The sequence below is a fragment of the Monosiga brevicollis genome, genomic scaffold (assembly GCF_000002865.3).
Source record: "Monosiga brevicollis MX1 MONBRscaffold_6 genomic scaffold, whole genome shotgun sequence".
In the NCBI taxonomy this organism is placed as follows: domain Eukaryota; class Choanoflagellata; order Craspedida; family Salpingoecidae; genus Monosiga; species Monosiga brevicollis.
In genome coordinates this window covers 1,044,567-1,060,759 of record NW_001865043.1, presented here as the reverse complement: position 1 = coordinate 1,060,759, position 16,193 = coordinate 1,044,567, and the positions used below count along the sequence as shown (strand labels likewise).

Genomic DNA, 16,193 nt, shown 5'->3' with positions numbered 1-16,193 from the left:
GTGGCTCAACCCAACTCCTCCTTTTCGACTAACGAACCCATCCGCGTGAAGGTGCTCCTTCAGCACCGCACTCGACCGCCGCCATGCCGTCGTACGCCGTCTGCATCGCCCTGGCGATGGCATCTATCGACCGCGCCAAGTCAGTTGGCATCACCACCGACCAGATCTATGCCTTTATGGAGTCGCACAGTGACGTCTTGCCTTGTGTTCGGCGAAAAAACTGGCGCAATGGCGTTCGGCATTGTTTGAGTGGCCATCATGGTACGATCGCATGATGGCGTGGCGCGGTGGCCCTTGGTTCCACCTCATGATCCGACTGACCCTTCTCCTACCGGGTCTTCCTTTGCCCTGTCAATGCCATTCACTAGCTTTCTATCAGCCCGAGGCCCATCGTACTTGGCGTATGGACGATTCCTCTCTACCTCGAGCGGCTGCTCTTGCAGTGAAACGCTACAAGCGCTTGCGCAAAACCCACCCCAAGCTTGATGCCGAGGCAAGACCGTTTCCTTCCCGTCACCGCCATCCCGGCTTCTCCTCATGGGCCTCCCTGTCTCTGTCTGTGTTTCTGCATGTCTAATCCTCTCACTCTCTTGTCCACCCTCTCTTGCTCTCCGAGTAGACGGCCACAGGCCTCATTCTGGGCGACAACTCAGCTGGTACAGATCCCACCGCGACAGAAGACATTGATGACGGCGATGACGACGATGACGTGGCGGCCACCGATAATGAGGATGCAGGCAACTCGACTGCCAAACACAGCCACAACATGTCTGCTGCCGTACCCAGCGGCTTGGCGTCGGATGGCATGGGCACTCGCTACAGCAACCGGCCCCTCCCTGTTGGTCTTGGTGCAATGCCCGAGGCTGGTTTGGGCGTCAATGGCATGCCTGCCAGTGTCACGGGCATGCCTGGTGCGACTGGTATGATGCCCGGCGTCATGTCACCGCAAATGATGGGCATGCCCGGATTTGTCAACGCTGATCCTGCAGCCTATGCATCTTACATGGTCCCAAACATGATGTACAATCCAGCCATTGCCAGTGCCAGCATGGCGCCGACGCAAAGCACTCCAATGCAAGCAGCATTCCTGCCACAGAATGGCATGGGTGCTTATGGCACCATGCCCACGAACATGAGTGCCTATCCACAGAATCTAGCGATGCAAGGGACGCCCGGCATGATGACGGCGGTTGGCCTCTCAATGCAGCCGCAAGCACAACAACATCACTCTTCGCAGCGGCAGCAGGAACACCAGCGGCAGCAATCTTTTCAACAACAGCAACATCTACAATCACACCAGATGCAGCAACAGATGCAGCAACAGATGCAGCAACAGATGCAGCAACAGCAAATCCAGATGCAAATGCAGATGCAAATGCAGCAGCAGCAACAGCAACAGCAACAACAGCAAGCCTACATGCTCCAACATCAAGCGCGAGGCAACTATGCCTCAGGTGCCCCCGTACCTGGATTCATCCCCATGTCTTATTTTGGCGGCAACTACCCGGGCATGGTGCTCAGCAGCTCTTCGGCTCCATCGGCGATGATGCCGCCAATGACTGCCCATCCGGTCTTAAGCCAGCTGCGCACCAAATTGGCACAGACTGGCACGGACACTAGTCAAAGGGATGACGGTGAAAGGAGTGAGGTTCCTGCTCATGGTCGGAGTTCGTCACCCTCGAGGCCTGCATCGCCACACCGTGGCCAGTCATCCGGTGGCAAGAGCAAGCGTCGCGAGCATCCTCGATCCAAGTCTACCATCAACGTCATGGACTCTGGCGTCGCCTCTGAAATGAACGATCCTAGTTCAGGAGCCTCGTCGGCAGCGCATGACTCCAACTGCAACTCTTCCACGCAAACGCGCAGCGCTTCAGTGTCTGTTCACATGGAGTCTGATGGCCATGCCCTGGTTGCAGCCTAGAGCATGGTCAGTTTACATGTTAGTTGCTTCTTGAGTGAATCTCGATAATACATGGTAATTGAAACGCAAAGCGTAGACAGCCGTCGTCGGGTCTCCCTCCTTCTCGGTCATGGTGGTATGGAAGTAGGGGTGTGACGGGGTGTTTGCACAATAAGATCAAGTCATGCCATGGTGGAGGCGAGAAGTCAAAGTGGTATTGCCACGGTATGAAGAATAGGTGCTGAGAGTTTGCGACGCGTTTGAGATGCCGTAATCTATGCTGGTCGAGGTGGCGTTTAAGCCGCCGTGAGCAGTCCGTCGTGTGAAATGATATGACGTTGGGAGAAGAGAGAAGAGAGAAGAGAGAGCAGAGAGCAGAGAGCAGAGAGCAGAGAGAAGAGAGAAGAGAGAAGAGAGAAGAGAGAGCAGAGAGAAGAGCAGAGAGAAGAGAGAAGAGAGAGCGAAGAGAAGAGAGAAGAGAGAAGAGAGAAGAGAGAAGAGAGAAGAGAAGAGTTTGGAGTTTTGAGAGAGAGTTTGAGAGAGAGATTGAATTGGTTTGGTCGGTTTGTAAAGAGCGATACAAAGGAAAAGCACAACTACCATATGAGAGAAAAGAGAGAGAAGAGAGAGCTGAAAAAGCCAGTCCATCTATCAAGGGGTTTGCGTGTGTAGTTTGCTTGACAAGGCGATATCGCTGTGTGAGACGGTCTCAACTCGGCAGTAGACTCGGCTCGGATGAGATGGGATGAGAGCTGAATGGGTGTGAGGTGTTGTGGCGGCAAGGGCGGGGGTGGTGTAAGAGGTTGTGGTGCTAGTGCGGCGTTCTGGCCTGAAGGTGAACAGCGTCGTGGATTGCCCTAGTCACTTGGCGTGGCCCAGATCATGATGATCGGGATCGTTGAAGGCCTCATGGGTCGCGGGCAAACTCAGCGCCAACCGCAGCGCTGGCCGAGGCTGCTACTCTTGCAACTAGCCGTGCTTTTTTTGCTTCACGATGGAGCATGCGCTCTCACCACGCTGAAGAAAGGGTCCTGGACCATCCTTGATGTGACCTCCGATTCCCCGCAATACTTTGCATACACCACTCCAAACCCGGGCCAAGCCTGCTCAACCTTGGATTGCACCTCGGGTGACCGATGGTTTCGCTTTTCAGCGCACACGCAAGCATACCAGCTTCGCGTCAACACAAGTGCCAGTCTGCAGAGCCTTTTGTGCACCTTTGCTGACCAACTGCAACTGCAGTGTCAATCCCGGACTGGCTCGTCCGCGGCCGTCCTCGGTCGCTATGGGCAGTACAGCAACGACAGCGACGACGAATGCTACACCGAGGCGAGCCGCTGGTCCCCGTCCCCAAATGCCACCGTTTTCTTCAGTGTCGAACTCCTAATTAACAGCAGCGACGCTCAGATCCAGCACGCTGCCTCACACTCCGTGTCGGTGGGGGTGGCCGTCAACTCGTACGGCGTGTCCTTCCCTATTCCAGGAGGCTGTGCCATGGAAGGTCCCACCCCCAATGATCCCATGGCTCAGATCGGCACTCACAATGCCGATACCAACAAGGTACTCGACATACTGCAGTGGCAGCACGCGTCTTGCGTTACCGCATGTCGGAGCATGTCGCACCTGCCCCGCTACGGCTATAACCCAAGCTCGTTTCAACGACTTGCCTCGATGCCTGTCATTGGCGGGCAGGTGCCTCTCCACTCGTCCCCATCTGGTTTTTCGGCTGGCATCTTGCCTTCTCTAATCCCCATTCCTTTTGCTTATCAATTCTCTAACGTTGGGTTCATCGCATCTTTATCGTGTGCAGATTACCTTTCAACAGGCTGATTTCGGTGTGCCCTACGTCTGGTCTGCGGCCGAGCATCATTGTGCTTGTGATGCCATTCCTTACTATTCTGGTTCGCTTAACCAAGCCACATTGCAATACGACGTCTACCAGACCTTTCTGGGCTCCTGCGGTTCCGACTTTCAAAAGAGTTTTGATCCAAATGCCCTGCTTCACCGCCTTGGGCAGCTTCAAACCGTGGCTAATGTTCAGCGCTACGGCACCAAAATCAACGCACAACCCATTCTGCCAGCGGCTAATAAAGAGCTTGACGTGGATGTAGTTGTGGGCCAGGTTCGTAGCCAGCTTGGCCGGCTTTGGTGGCATCAAAGTTGTGCCACATCCTCTTCTGCAACGCACGCTCAGTGATGTGTGCGCGTGTGCACGTCTGAAAATTTGGCAGGGTGTTGTCTACAGTATCGTCGTCACAGATCTTGCAGCACTGGCACGTGACCCCAGTGCAGACCTGCTGCAATATCAAAGCGTCTATGCACCCTCTCACACCTACTCCTGCAGGTGAATCCTTGGGTACCGAATGATGGATTTGTGCGCGTGCATCACTGAGCAGCCCCAATGCCTCACGCCTCTCTCGTTCTCTCACGGCCGTCTTTAGCTTCACGGGTGAAGAGGGCCTTCCAAGTTGTGAGCATTTACGTGAGTCATATATGCTGGAGTGCTAGTAACGGAGTGTTGTCAGGTGAACCAGCCACAAGGGAGCGAGCTTGGGTGCGAAGCATTGGTTGACGATGGAGAGGCGATTGTTTCCACGGCATTCATAGGCGATGACATTATCATGGGCGAATCCATCGTGGCAGCCATCATCGGCTTGGTCATGGCACTCTTCGGTCTTCGGTGCTACCCATGGAGTATGTAGAGCGAGGCACTGCTAGCCGACACTTACCGTCTCTCTGTCTCTCTGTCTGTTTCTCTGTCTGTCTATCTGTCTGTCTCTCTGTCTTCGTCTCCGTCTTCGTCTCTTGTGGAGATCATCCATGGCATATGCTCTGCTGGGCTCATGGATTCCTGGGATGTCTGCAGCGGCCATGATCATGACAGCGCTGGGCTTTGTTTTCATGACCTTCATTCTGCTTACAAATTTCGCCACAGGCCTGGACTACGAAGGTATGCGTTCGAGCGTCCCCCTTGAAAGTAGATGCAACGACCCTGGCGGGCCATGCAGCTGATCTCATCTTGTTTGCGAGGAACCCCAGTCCGCTCCCTCTTGACTCTGTTAGCTGTCCTACCTGGCGCTTTGGTGGCTTGGCTTTGGTGGCGCTACGAGGTGTCTCCCGGCCTACAGCATGTATATATTGGCTCGGTAGGCACAACGCACTGGAAATTTTTCTAGTGGCTAAGTTGTCCAGGCGCAGGGTTTCCATTGCGGGGCTCTCTTAGTTCCGTGTCAAACAAAGAAAGTGCCACGCCTTTGTTTGTGAGGCTGACTAGAGCGCTCTTTTCTTCTTAGGTCATGGGGTTTGTCCTGACCTGTTGGGTTTTTGCCACGCCCATGGGTAAGAGGCGGTCAGTGGGCCACAAAGGCGTTTGTTGTGCCGGGCGCTCATGCATCTCGAAACACGTATGAACATGCAGGAGAGGCTAAAATCTTTACCAACAACTTCAACTATGCCATGTGCTTTGTTTGCCTGACGCTTGTTTTTCCCACGCTCATGTTGATACGACCAACCGCGGTATGTGCTGCCCAGTGGTTGACACAAGGATGTGCGAGCAGCATCAACTCACACGTCACCGTATGGCGGGTGATCGCTACCACCCCTTGCAATCCTCTGATTGGCGCAGCTCGTGATCATCAGCAGCAGCGTCGTGGGGGGCTTTATGGTGTTTTCGGGTTTGTCGCTTGATCTGCTCCATCCGCCCTTTTTTTGGACTGCCCTGCATGCTGCACTGACGTGGTTTGGTGACCGTTGACTGTAGGTGCGGATTACTTTTCGGGGTCTTCCTTTGCGGAAGTCTATACTAACGTGGTACAGCGAGCCGTGGACCAGAGCTATGCAGCCGGCTATGCAGGGTCCTACTTTGCCGAGGACTTTAACGGCTGCGCCAATCTTGAGCTCAGTGCGTTGCCGTGCGGCACAATACCGGCCTGTGCCGCTGATGCACTCACACATTTTGGACATGTTTGGGGTGCTGATAGATATTATCATGCTTGTGGCTTGGGCGGTGCTGGTCATCATTTGCATCGGGGTCCAAGTATTATGCACGGCACGACGGGTGAGGATTTGTGCTTCAGCTGACGACACTGGTCACTGGACCAAGTGACCGAGGAGACTTGGGCGGTGCTGTCTCCTCAAGTGACCGTCTTCTGCGTCGTTAACCCTGCCTACTCACCAATTGCCATGTGATAGGTCAAGCATGTTCCGACGTTTAAGGAATGGTCGAAACGCAAGCAACGGCGTCGAATGGGACGAATTGACCCTCGCGAAACGCAACCCCTCATCAATGCCGACCTGGTGCTTGCAACTGAAGCCGGACCGGGGTGGGCATCACCAGCGTCCGCGCGGCGGGGCCGGAGACAGGTATGAAGCTCGCAGCCGGGTCGTGTACGGGCATCCGAAAATGGGTCGCCGGTGAATTGGTGCAAACCAGCTTGCTTGAGCCTTGTAGCCTCACGATAGCCAATTGCGTTGGTCTGCAGCGAGCACAGTCACCTGCTGGAAGGCATGAGGTGCCAGGCTTGGTCTAAGCTCGAGGGTGCAGCTTCAGGATGCTGTTTTTGAATGTAGTTTACGTCGCAACATTGTCATTATTCAAGCGTCTGTTCTTATAGTCTTGCTTGAGTTCATATCTGTCATCCGCGCGAAGCACAAACAATTATTGCTTCCCTCGGGCATCAGCTCCACGAAAGGCATCGCTCGTCAAACAGGCGCTTCCTTACTGATGTTGTTCGGTGCAACAACAAGACACAGAAAAAATATCTGAAGAAGAAATGGAAGAAGAATACGAAATTCTTTCATGGCCAATAGGTAAAAGATGATAATATCATAAAGAAGATGCAGAAATAATCAAGGTTTACGTAGAAAAAAAGGTGTTAAGGCAAAGCAAAGCACAACGTTGAGTTGGGTGTGATCTCATTTTGACGAGAACGCACGAGTCGAGCACTCGGCGGTCGCGGCCCGGATCGACTTTTGTTCCAGTGTCCCCCAGGATACGAAGAGACGTTTGCGCAGCGTTGCGACTCAGGTGTTTGACGCTCCGTCAGAGGCTATGGTGTGTGCGTGGCATTGCTCGCTTACTGGCTCTTGGTGGTCGTGCCCACAGCCCTGTTCTTGATCATCTTTCTCACGCTGTGGCAGGCGGACCGCAGCGCCCGGCGGCGTAAAGCCGAGCGATGGCTTCGCAAACAAATGGATGCCCTTCATGGACAGACACGGCCAAATGAGGGCCAAGGATTTCCCATGCGAAACGCCACTCGCAAGATTCTCTTGCATCGTCACCCTGACCTGGAGCTGTACCCCACCGTCGCGGCTGCGTACGTCCAAGACACGGCCAGTGGGCCTTGCGTCACCGCACCCGGCCAGCCAATGTCGCAGAGCAGAGAGGGCAGGGCCAGCATGGATGTCTTGACTAATGGTATCGCCTGTGATTCAACCTTCTTCCATCCGCTTTGCTTTTGTTTCCTCCACTGCTTGCGACGGTAGACTTGCGACGGGCGGTGCAGCTGTGCGCCGCCCCGCCAAGGGCAAGCGTCAAAAGCACAGTACGTCCATTCGGCGCTGCACGTCCTGCTTCTTCGCTACCATGTCACTTGTCCAGTATCCCTCAAGCTTGCCACCTTTCTCACCACCTCCAACTATTCCACTTTCAACCCACACTCTCCCTTCTCACGCCACCTTTAGGTGTGCTGCGCATGTTGCGGCGCCACGCCAGAAAGCACAGCAATCGTAGCGCATCGCCAGCATCGAATATGGGCATGTCGGACGTTGCAGAACGGGTCTTGATGTACACAGAGGGTTTGTTCACTTTTTTTTTTTGCCACCGGTTGTCATCCGTCATTGCTGGACCACCATGCGTACGCTCATCTGTCCAGCCTTTTTTTTTTTTTTTCGCAGATGATGAGCTGCTGCCCGACGCAGTTCGCCATCGCACCGATGACCTCGGGTATGTCGAACCCGACATCGCGTGGTCGAGTGTTAGATTTGAGCTCGCTCCCACCAGCAAATTTCTTCTCACACTGACGGGCTCTGTGCTGTATTGATTTACCGACGGGATTCACTTGCCCAGCATGCTTTGCGATGAGGATGCAGGTTCCTTCTTCGGCTTTCTTTACCGCATCATTGGCCTGCAAGCCAACCGTAGCCTGGCACACGGCCGAGTGCGGCAATTCTTGTGTGATTGGCAGCTGGCCCCTCGGTCTTGGACTTGCAGTTGGCGAGCGGTACGTGCGCCCACTCTTGCTTGTTCGTCTTTGCGTATTAGCTTGGGTATATCTGCATTTGTGTCTGTGCCAGAGTGCCTCGTGTCTGAGAAGGAGGGAAGGGGGAATGATTGGGAGTGAAAGAGGAGGATGGTTTGTGGTTGTCTGCGTTGGCCTCGCCTGTTTACTCGCAATAATATTGCACGCCCTGTCGTCATGGCACGGCGGCCTGCATAGGCACTTATGGATTGGACAACGGTTCTCGAGGATGGGCTCTGCTATTTGGCCGGCATGCCAGGCACTACAGGTGTTCCCAACATCAAGGGCTTTCAACCTCTTGTGTATCTCAAGGTATGCTTGCTTGCCTATTTTTTTGCTAATTCATCGACTCCCCACCTCAAATTCGCCGGTGATCAGTCCTCACTGGCCAGCTGGTGGTGCTTGGATTGCTCTCCTCCTCACACACACACACGCGCGCGCGCACACACACACACACACACACACAACACTCACACACACAACACTCACACACGCACCTCTCGATATTCGTTTTTCAGGTCGATGAGTGCTGGACCTGGTCGTCCAAGCCCATTGCATCTGCGCAAGGTCTCTTGGCCATCCTGTCAACTCATTTTCTACAGACAGTCCACGAGGCCAAAGTAAGCGGCTCTTCTTGGCACCTGGATCGTGTATGACGGACCACTTGCACCTCGTAGCTTGCCCTGGCTGTGTTTCACTTGCTTGCTCTGGCTCTTGCTTGAACACCCGGGGCGGAACCACCCAGCATTGGTCCGAGTGCATGCAGGCTTATGACGAAATGCGTCGGGCTCAGCTTTCCATGCGCCGTGAAGAGGCTGCTCGAGCCAAAATGAAACATCTCACCTTGGATGAAGCAGATGAGGAGGAACTCGAGGAGATGCGTCGCCAAGAAAAGGAGCGCTTTTCCAAGCCCCACCTCGATTATACCTACAAACTCAAATGCGGTGGCATTCCCTACACCGTGCGCGTCCCAAAGCTGAAGGGGTTCACGGCCGAAAAAACGGCTCGCATGTCCAAGGCCCGCCCACATGCAATCCTCGAGGATGACCGACCTAGCTGTGTCACCTTGACCTACGTGATCATGGACACCCTTGCCAGATGCCCATCCCAGCGCGCCCTCAAGCAAGACATTTGCCGCTATGTACGTCCCTTAAACACATGTTATGCCGCGTCTGCTAAATCCTCTCATTCGACCTGCCCCCTCGCCCCCTCTCTCCATCGCGTTTTGCCAATGGTTCGATCTGGTAGGCCAAGACTTCCAGATACGTGCGCGCAACCGCAGACGTGACCCCCATAGGTGAGTTGTAGAACCAACTCGCTCATTACTTGTGGCCGCCAGACTTGCTCGCCCTAATCCCATGGGCTTGGCTATCCGCCGTACTCTCCTGCTTGGCAGCGGTGGGTGGTGCTTTGGACCGATTGCAGACCGAACCACGATGCGTTTGTCAATATGAAAGCAATACCAAGCATTGGATGTACAGATTCGATGGCTACAACGGAGCCAGCCGTCCAATGTCACCGTCGGCCATTGACGACGCCGACTCGGAAGACTTTCGCGAGGCGGCCATTCGACCGCACATGATTCGCAATCTGATCGTGCCGGCACATGCTGAGGGATTGCTCCTGCAAGCAACTGACTCTCCCGTGTCACGCTCCCCGCCGCCTCGAGCTGTCTCTCCTCAAGCTGTCACAGCTAGCCCCGCTCCTCGTGCAGCTCCACTCAGTAAGGCTGAGCTTTCAGCAATGGGCGTGCTTAGTCTGGCGCGAATGCAAACCATGCGCAAGCGTATTGCCAAGGTAGGCGCATCTCTTGGTCATGCAGGAGGATGAAATGGGCGTCGCCGTCCAACTTTGCTATGCCATGCTATTCTTAGATATCCGGGTCGCTGGATCTCGGCGGTGAGGAGGCATCCAACAACGTGGAGCCTTCGACAGCAGCCAGCACTTCCTGAGCGACTCTCCCACAAAGCCCATGAAAGATTTGCCCGCAATGAGGCACACAAAGGATATAACATTGTTGAAAGAAATCAACTCCCCCACTTTTGTTGATGACGACGTTTTCTAAAAACCACAACATCAATTCTGTTTCCATCTGACGCTATTTGATGTTATACTGATCCTTTCAAGCCACTCTGGCAGGATGCCCATCACGTTCTGAGAAGCGGGCATTAAATACAAAAAGCCACGACCTCGGGCTCGGAGCAGAAGAGAATTTCTTCACATGTGAAAATCAACAACCGCCAATTCATCAAAATAGAAGAGAAGGATTGTGGTTGAGATGCCTTGGCAACATAGGGACCACGCTTATCAACACTCTTTTCTGCCAAGGTCGATGGTTTCTCATTCAAAAGCGCATCGCCATAGCTCACCATAAGCTCAGCCTGATACCGAACCATCTGCTCCTGCTGTGGCTCACGTGTTGGTGATATACAGATCGCACTCAAATATCTGTCTCCGCCTCAGCATGCTCCGAGAAGACGAGGGCGGAGTCCGTCGAAGCCTTTCGAGGTGCGTATTGAGGGGACAACACGGCTGCTGGATCATCACTTGTACCTTCTTCCAAGGCGTCTCCACCACCCAAGAGCATTATGCTGGGGCGGGCCGAGCGGGGCACGTCTGCTTCAGGGTCAGCCCAGGCCGTGCGTGCAGAGCCTTGTGGCGCAACCACAGAACTTTTCGTATTGGCTTGAGCGTCACGACCAAGGAGCTGCAAACCAGCAAGAACTTGTGCAAATTCGTCATCAGCTGTCATGGAGGCTGGACGGCCTGCACTCGACAGCATGCGACTCGGTGGTTCCGCCGAGCATTCAGCATCAAGGTCCTTGAGCTCCAATTGAACGCTCTCTGGGGTCTGGAGCATTGCGTGGCCTACAGGTGGCCGAGTTGGTCCACGTGTCTCTAGTTGGGATGGTTGCGCTGTCCCAAGCGGGGACAACTGAGGATCTGCATGTGGCGTAGATGGCTGTGCAGAAGCAGACCGCTCCTTGCGACCAGCTTCTTGGCCACGCTCGATTCGCTCTAACCAATTGCTAAAGGTGGCGCGAGCAGACGCGGCAGCACAGGGCATTTTGCGTCATGTCAGATGCCATCTGTATCTCAAGCAGAATCAAGCCGCTTTCACAGTCGCAAAGCGCCTGTGTATTGATTGATCTGGCCCTGAAACAGCAACTGCAGCGCAACAGAGCCTGTGCCAAAGCAACAAACCTGTGTCGGAGCGGCGAGAAGCAAGTTTTTAAACTCTTTGCAAATGACGCGAAAGGTGTTGTCCATGTCGGTTTCACGTGTGCGTTGTATTCGGCACTGCTGCAACTCCAAGACACCACATGGCTTGGCATTCGGCGTGGCCTTTTTGAAATAGGCCATGCGAGAGCCAAAGAGAACGAAGTAGCGGCGCTTCCAATCACCAGCGCCCACCACGGCCCCCGTTTTCTTTTTGAGCCAGCCGCTGTAGTCTGATTCACCAATGTCGCGCAGGCGCCGCACTTCAACAGTGGTCGACGCCTGACTTGTGTCAATGCTTGGGCTCGAGGCGGGCAGCGCGGCGGCTCTTGGGGCGGCTGGCTGGGAGGTCGAAGTGGCATGGTTGGGTAGCGCGGGTGGGGAGACGGGCACCGCATTGGTAGGCCTCGTCGTGAGCTCGACAGACGGACTGGCAATGGTGCTGGGCGAGGGTGGTACAACCACCGTTTCCGAGAGGCCTTGCGATGAGTCATTAGGAGGTTCCCAAAGTGTTCGGTGAAAAGTTGCAAGGTGGGACTCGGCGTGATTTGTGTCCAACGTAGAGGCGCCTCCAAATCGCTTGCGCTTTTGCTCGGGCGTACGACACACAACAAGTTCCAATGGCTGACCCGGAGGTGTGTTCTACACCATGGCATTATAAAAAAAAAAAAAAAAAAAAAAAAAAAAAAAAAAAAAAAAAAAAAAAAAACCAAGGGGGAGGGGCCGGGGCAGTGTCAGGCCAAAAGCCTGCTTCAAAGACAACTTGTTCGTGTTTGGGGAGGCCTTACCTTGACAAGTGCAACCACATGTGTACGTGGCCCACGAGGACAAGGGGTCCCATTGACCTTGAGAATGATGTCCCGAGGCAGCAGTCCAGCAAGGCCCTTGTCGCTAGGTCCTCCAGGAACCACGGTGGTAATGAAAACGGGAGATTCACCGTTAATGGCGAAACCGAAGCCAATGGCCGTGCGGTGAATCTACGCAGCGCATTGAGTGGAGGTGAGGGGAAGCATGAGAAACACGTTACCTAGCCGGCACAAGCTAGATTTTATCTTTATCTCCTTTCATCCCCTCCCTCCATTCCTCTTCTCTCCCACCGTGGCGCGCGCGCGCTCTCTCTATTCTGTGTGATAAAGACATACTATGACGCGTCGTGCCGACAAATTGAGCTTGGTTTGAGCTGATGTAGCGCTCTGCGTCCTACCGAACCATACAGGAGCCCGCAGAAATAAGGTGTACACCAGCACTACTTCACCATTATCACCAACAACTTCAACAACAACAACAACAGCAACCAGCAAGTCCCCCAAATGAACAAGAAAGAAAAAACACATTCTAGCGAGACATCTCAGCGACACGAATGCAAATGCATTTGAGTCTTCAGAGCAAGAGCGGTGGTTTGGTGGACATGTGTAGAGGCGGAAGCGAAGACTCAAGTACCTTGTGCGCATGGGATGAAGCGAGTCCACTGGAGTTGGTGTCCTCGCTGTAACGTTTTCTGGCGCTCTACCTTCATCCAGCGAGTGGGCCAAAGACGTCAGAGCATCTGCCACCTCGGCGACGTCTGCGGGTCGGCCCGGCCTGTGGCGGGGGGCGGTATTGCTTGGGGACGTGGGGGTTTCAGGTCTCGTTCGCTTGGATCCAAAGGCACTGCGTACTCGGCCCCACAAAGACCGCCGCTCAGGTATGGCGGCCACCGGAAGGTCATAAACAATAACAGGGCGATTGTGTCGTCGTTGTTGCAGCGCATCTCGGTCCGCAGATGAACCCACTGCCTCCCCTCCTTCAGGGCGCAAAGGCGTTGACGTCATGTTGGGGGGTGGCAGGGTTTTGAGGTCCCTCAGAGTAGGGCTGAAAGGGCCCATGGAGCTGGCTTCACTCTCCACCGAATCACCAAAGGAGAGGTCGTGTTTGGCAGATGTGGGGAGCGAGTCACTATGCTGCAGCGGTTTGGATGATGGCGCCACCTCTGACGAGCTTTCGTCAAACTCGGGCGGCGGCGGAAAGTAAAACGACGAGAGGATCGAGGCGCGGTCTGTCGAGCTGGCGGATAAAGTAGCATCACCTAGGGCCAGAGCCTGACGTCCGCGGCGGGTTCGCAGAACTACGACATCATCTTTAGAAGGCACTGGATGATCCCCAGAAAGTTCCACGCTCGTAGCTGGAGCGGGGCCAGAAGAGCCATTCAAAGGCCGAGTCTCAGGCGATGCACTCGTCAAGGGTACAGGGTCTGACGTCGCTGTCTGCTTTTGAATGCGCGATTGGGTTGCCGACTGCTCAATGACGGAGGGTGGAGAATCGTCGTGAGTGGGCAGTGGCCTCACTGCGCCTGCAGATTCTTGAACATGGGCGATATCGCTGGGTTGGTCCGGTCTCTCCTCAATCAGGGGCGGCTTTAAGGAGGCTGACGAGGCTTCTGGTGACGCTACATGCACTCCGGTGGAACAGGGGGGTGTCTGTGCGCTGGATGTGGCGGCAGGTGATGGGTCTTGCGCACCAATCTCAATCTGTGAGCTAGCTGGCACGCTGGGCAAGTCGGGCGGGTCTCTTTGAGACGTGGATGTGACTTGGGCGTGACTTGAGCTATTGTCAGGCGCATGGGTAGCGAGGGCAAAGTCTGTGGGTGGCACAGGTATGAGCTCGGGCATCTGCGATTCTAACGCAGTCGTCTCAGTGCCAGTGGTCATGACGGTGGCGTTGTTCTCTTTGGTGGGCGGATAGACGCGTGAAGTCAAGTTGATCACAGTGAGCTGCACGCTTGGGCCATGGTTTCCCCGAGCAGGGTTGGGGACGACGGAATATCACATACCCGCATCAGATGGGGCTTCAGCCTCAACGCAGTATCCCTCGGCTGGAAAAAGACCAGCACGCCCAGTTCGCTCATTGCGACCCTGCCAGCAGCGCATCAGAGCAACGGGTAACTTTGAGCTGAAAACGGGCGAGGAGCAGGGAAGTTGCTGCGGTTGCCTTTTTATTTGTGTGAGTGTGTGTGTGTGTGTGTGTGTGTGTGTGTGTGTGTGTGTGTGTGTGTGTGTGTGTGTGACAGAAGAGTGAGCATGTCTAGCTAGCATACCGTCAGCCAAAGATCTTGATCCTCCACCGGAGCCTGCATTGGTGATAGTACACAGACATACTTGAGAAAAATCGAGGCAAAACGGGAGCGCGGAGAAGCTTGGGGCAATGGTTTTGCGAATTTTGCCAAATTGGGGCCACGCACCTGGTTGGGCAGTACGAGGATCCGGTCACCTGGAGTGAAAGTCAGCTCATCCGGATTCTCGGCTTCAAAAGCAAACTCGCTACGCAGCCAAGTGCCTGCAGGAAACATGGCGCCGGAAACAAAGGGACCGACTCTGCCGTGACGACCACTCGCAAAGGCTCAGGTGGGGGCGCAGCCCTGGCTCGGGACTGCGCCCATGTCCCCCGCCACGTTCAGAAAGCGGAGGCAGGCTCGGTTCAGACAACTTGCTAAATGTTCTCCTCCTCCTATTGCTCAGGGCTATACCGTGATGGCAACCGGATTACTTTTCAAGTCCACCTGCCTTTGCGACGTGATAGTGTGCACACGTGGGGCAGGGGGCGTGTCAAGACACGAGCTCCGAGCCGCGCTGACAGAACCTAGTGCGCACAATTGCATGCAGGTCTTCATGAGATTCAACTCAATCCCTTGTACAAACAACCAGCTGACCTCCTCCCCGCCCTCTCCTCAAACTCCATCAATGCAAGCATGGGTGCCATGACTCGAACCACACTCCACCACCACCCCCCGCTGCCATTTCACGACAACAACACGACAACGACATCGAAAAACTTTTTTTTTTTTTTTTTGAGTCAGCGACGGTACCGACGTGAGAGAAAGTATAACATTTGACAGACTTTCTTCTACAGCTTGGCGACCGGTCCGCAGTTTTTTATTTTTTATCTCTCTCTCTCTCTCTCTCTCTCTCTCTCTCTCTCTCTCTCTCTCTCTCTCTCTCTCTCTCTCTCTCTCTGGATTTCTTGGTCACTGCGCTGTCTGGAAGATTGAGAGCAGGCGACAGCAACGGCAGCAACGGCAGCCGAGGTATGTGGGTTGATTTACTTAGGAAGGAATTGGTGCTACATTAGAGACCACAATATAAGGCTGGGAGAGGTGGGGGTCAATTCTGGCCGGGGGATGTGGGAAAGGCGCGCGCGGGCGACGTGTACTGGTCTTGATGTCTTTTCTTGTTCGATGGCCATACGATGCTGGCTGACCCGATGCGGTGGGCCTGTATGTGTCGTTCCGTGCTTTGTTGTTAGATTGTGCTAGTGTTGCTGCATCGGTGCTTCAGGAGTTGCAGAGCCAATTGACTCTAGCTGGTGCACGTCCGATCCGGGCGAGGTTAGCCGGCAGAACCATGTCGCCAGACCGGGGCCAACGGCCAGTTTAAAACCTACCCCACTTGGGCCGCCGACAATGGCCAACCGCAAGACTTGGAGTCGCGGCGGCTCAGCGGGGGCTGGCCGCCCGCCACCGATCAAGGACATGCAAGGCGAGGTGGGATGTCGCGGCTTATCATCTGACTGATGACCTTTTTCTCCCAACAGCAATCATGGATATGGGTCGCTTGAACTAAGTGCAAGCCTCCTTGGCTTGTTCCTTGTTAGGCGGCCAGACCTGCGGAAACGGTAGATCCGCAATACCAAGAGTACCTCGATTTGCTTCAGGAGCGTAACAGGTGCGTCAAGGTCGTGCCCCTCCACTTGGAACTGGTCGAGCTCACTGCAAGCGTCGGCCGGTGTCGGCCGATATCGAATTATGGTTTCTGCCGTTAGGATCTTGAAGCGTATGAAAGGAAAGGACCAAGCCAAAGTTT

At 54.6% G+C, this 16,193-nt stretch overlaps 3 protein-coding genes across 3 annotated transcripts; 2 read left to right on the top strand and 1 right to left on the bottom strand.

Annotated features, from left to right (window-relative positions):
• Positions 1–83: 83 nt before the first annotated feature.
• Positions 84–1,921, top strand: MONBRDRAFT_7157 (uncharacterized protein; the record flags this gene model as incomplete). The annotated part of the gene is made up of 2 exons (XM_001744701.1): positions 84–261; positions 630–1,921. The coding sequence occupies 2 exons, from the start codon at positions 84–86 to the stop codon at positions 1,919–1,921; spliced, it is 1,470 nt and encodes a 489-aa protein (XP_001744753.1).
• An 888-nt stretch (positions 1,922–2,809) lies between these two features.
• On the top strand, positions 2,810–10,091 carry MONBRDRAFT_31894 (uncharacterized protein; the record flags this gene model as incomplete). Its single annotated transcript, XM_001744700.1, has 22 exons — positions 2,810–3,460; positions 3,711–4,022; positions 4,132–4,244; positions 4,342–4,382; positions 4,508–4,594; positions 4,767–4,850; positions 5,319–5,416; positions 5,526–5,574; positions 5,661–5,801; positions 5,881–5,957; positions 6,092–6,262; positions 7,040–7,215; positions 7,385–7,443; positions 7,583–7,696; positions 7,796–7,844; positions 7,968–8,058; positions 8,338–8,451; positions 8,658–8,759; positions 8,885–9,280; positions 9,388–9,436; positions 9,536–9,936; positions 10,014–10,091. The coding sequence occupies 22 exons, from the start codon at positions 2,810–2,812 to the stop codon at positions 10,089–10,091; spliced, it is 3,453 nt and encodes a 1,150-aa protein (XP_001744752.1).
• A 488-nt stretch (positions 10,092–10,579) lies between these two features.
• MONBRDRAFT_7155 (uncharacterized protein) lies at positions 10,580–14,045 on the bottom strand (the record flags this gene model as incomplete). The annotated part of the gene is made up of 5 exons (XM_001744492.1): positions 10,580–10,990; positions 11,344–12,000; positions 12,147–12,335; positions 12,501–12,628; positions 12,869–14,045. The coding sequence occupies 5 exons, from the start codon at positions 14,043–14,045 to the stop codon at positions 10,580–10,582; spliced, it is 2,562 nt and encodes an 853-aa protein (XP_001744544.1).
• Positions 14,046–16,193: the final 2,148 nt, after the last annotated feature.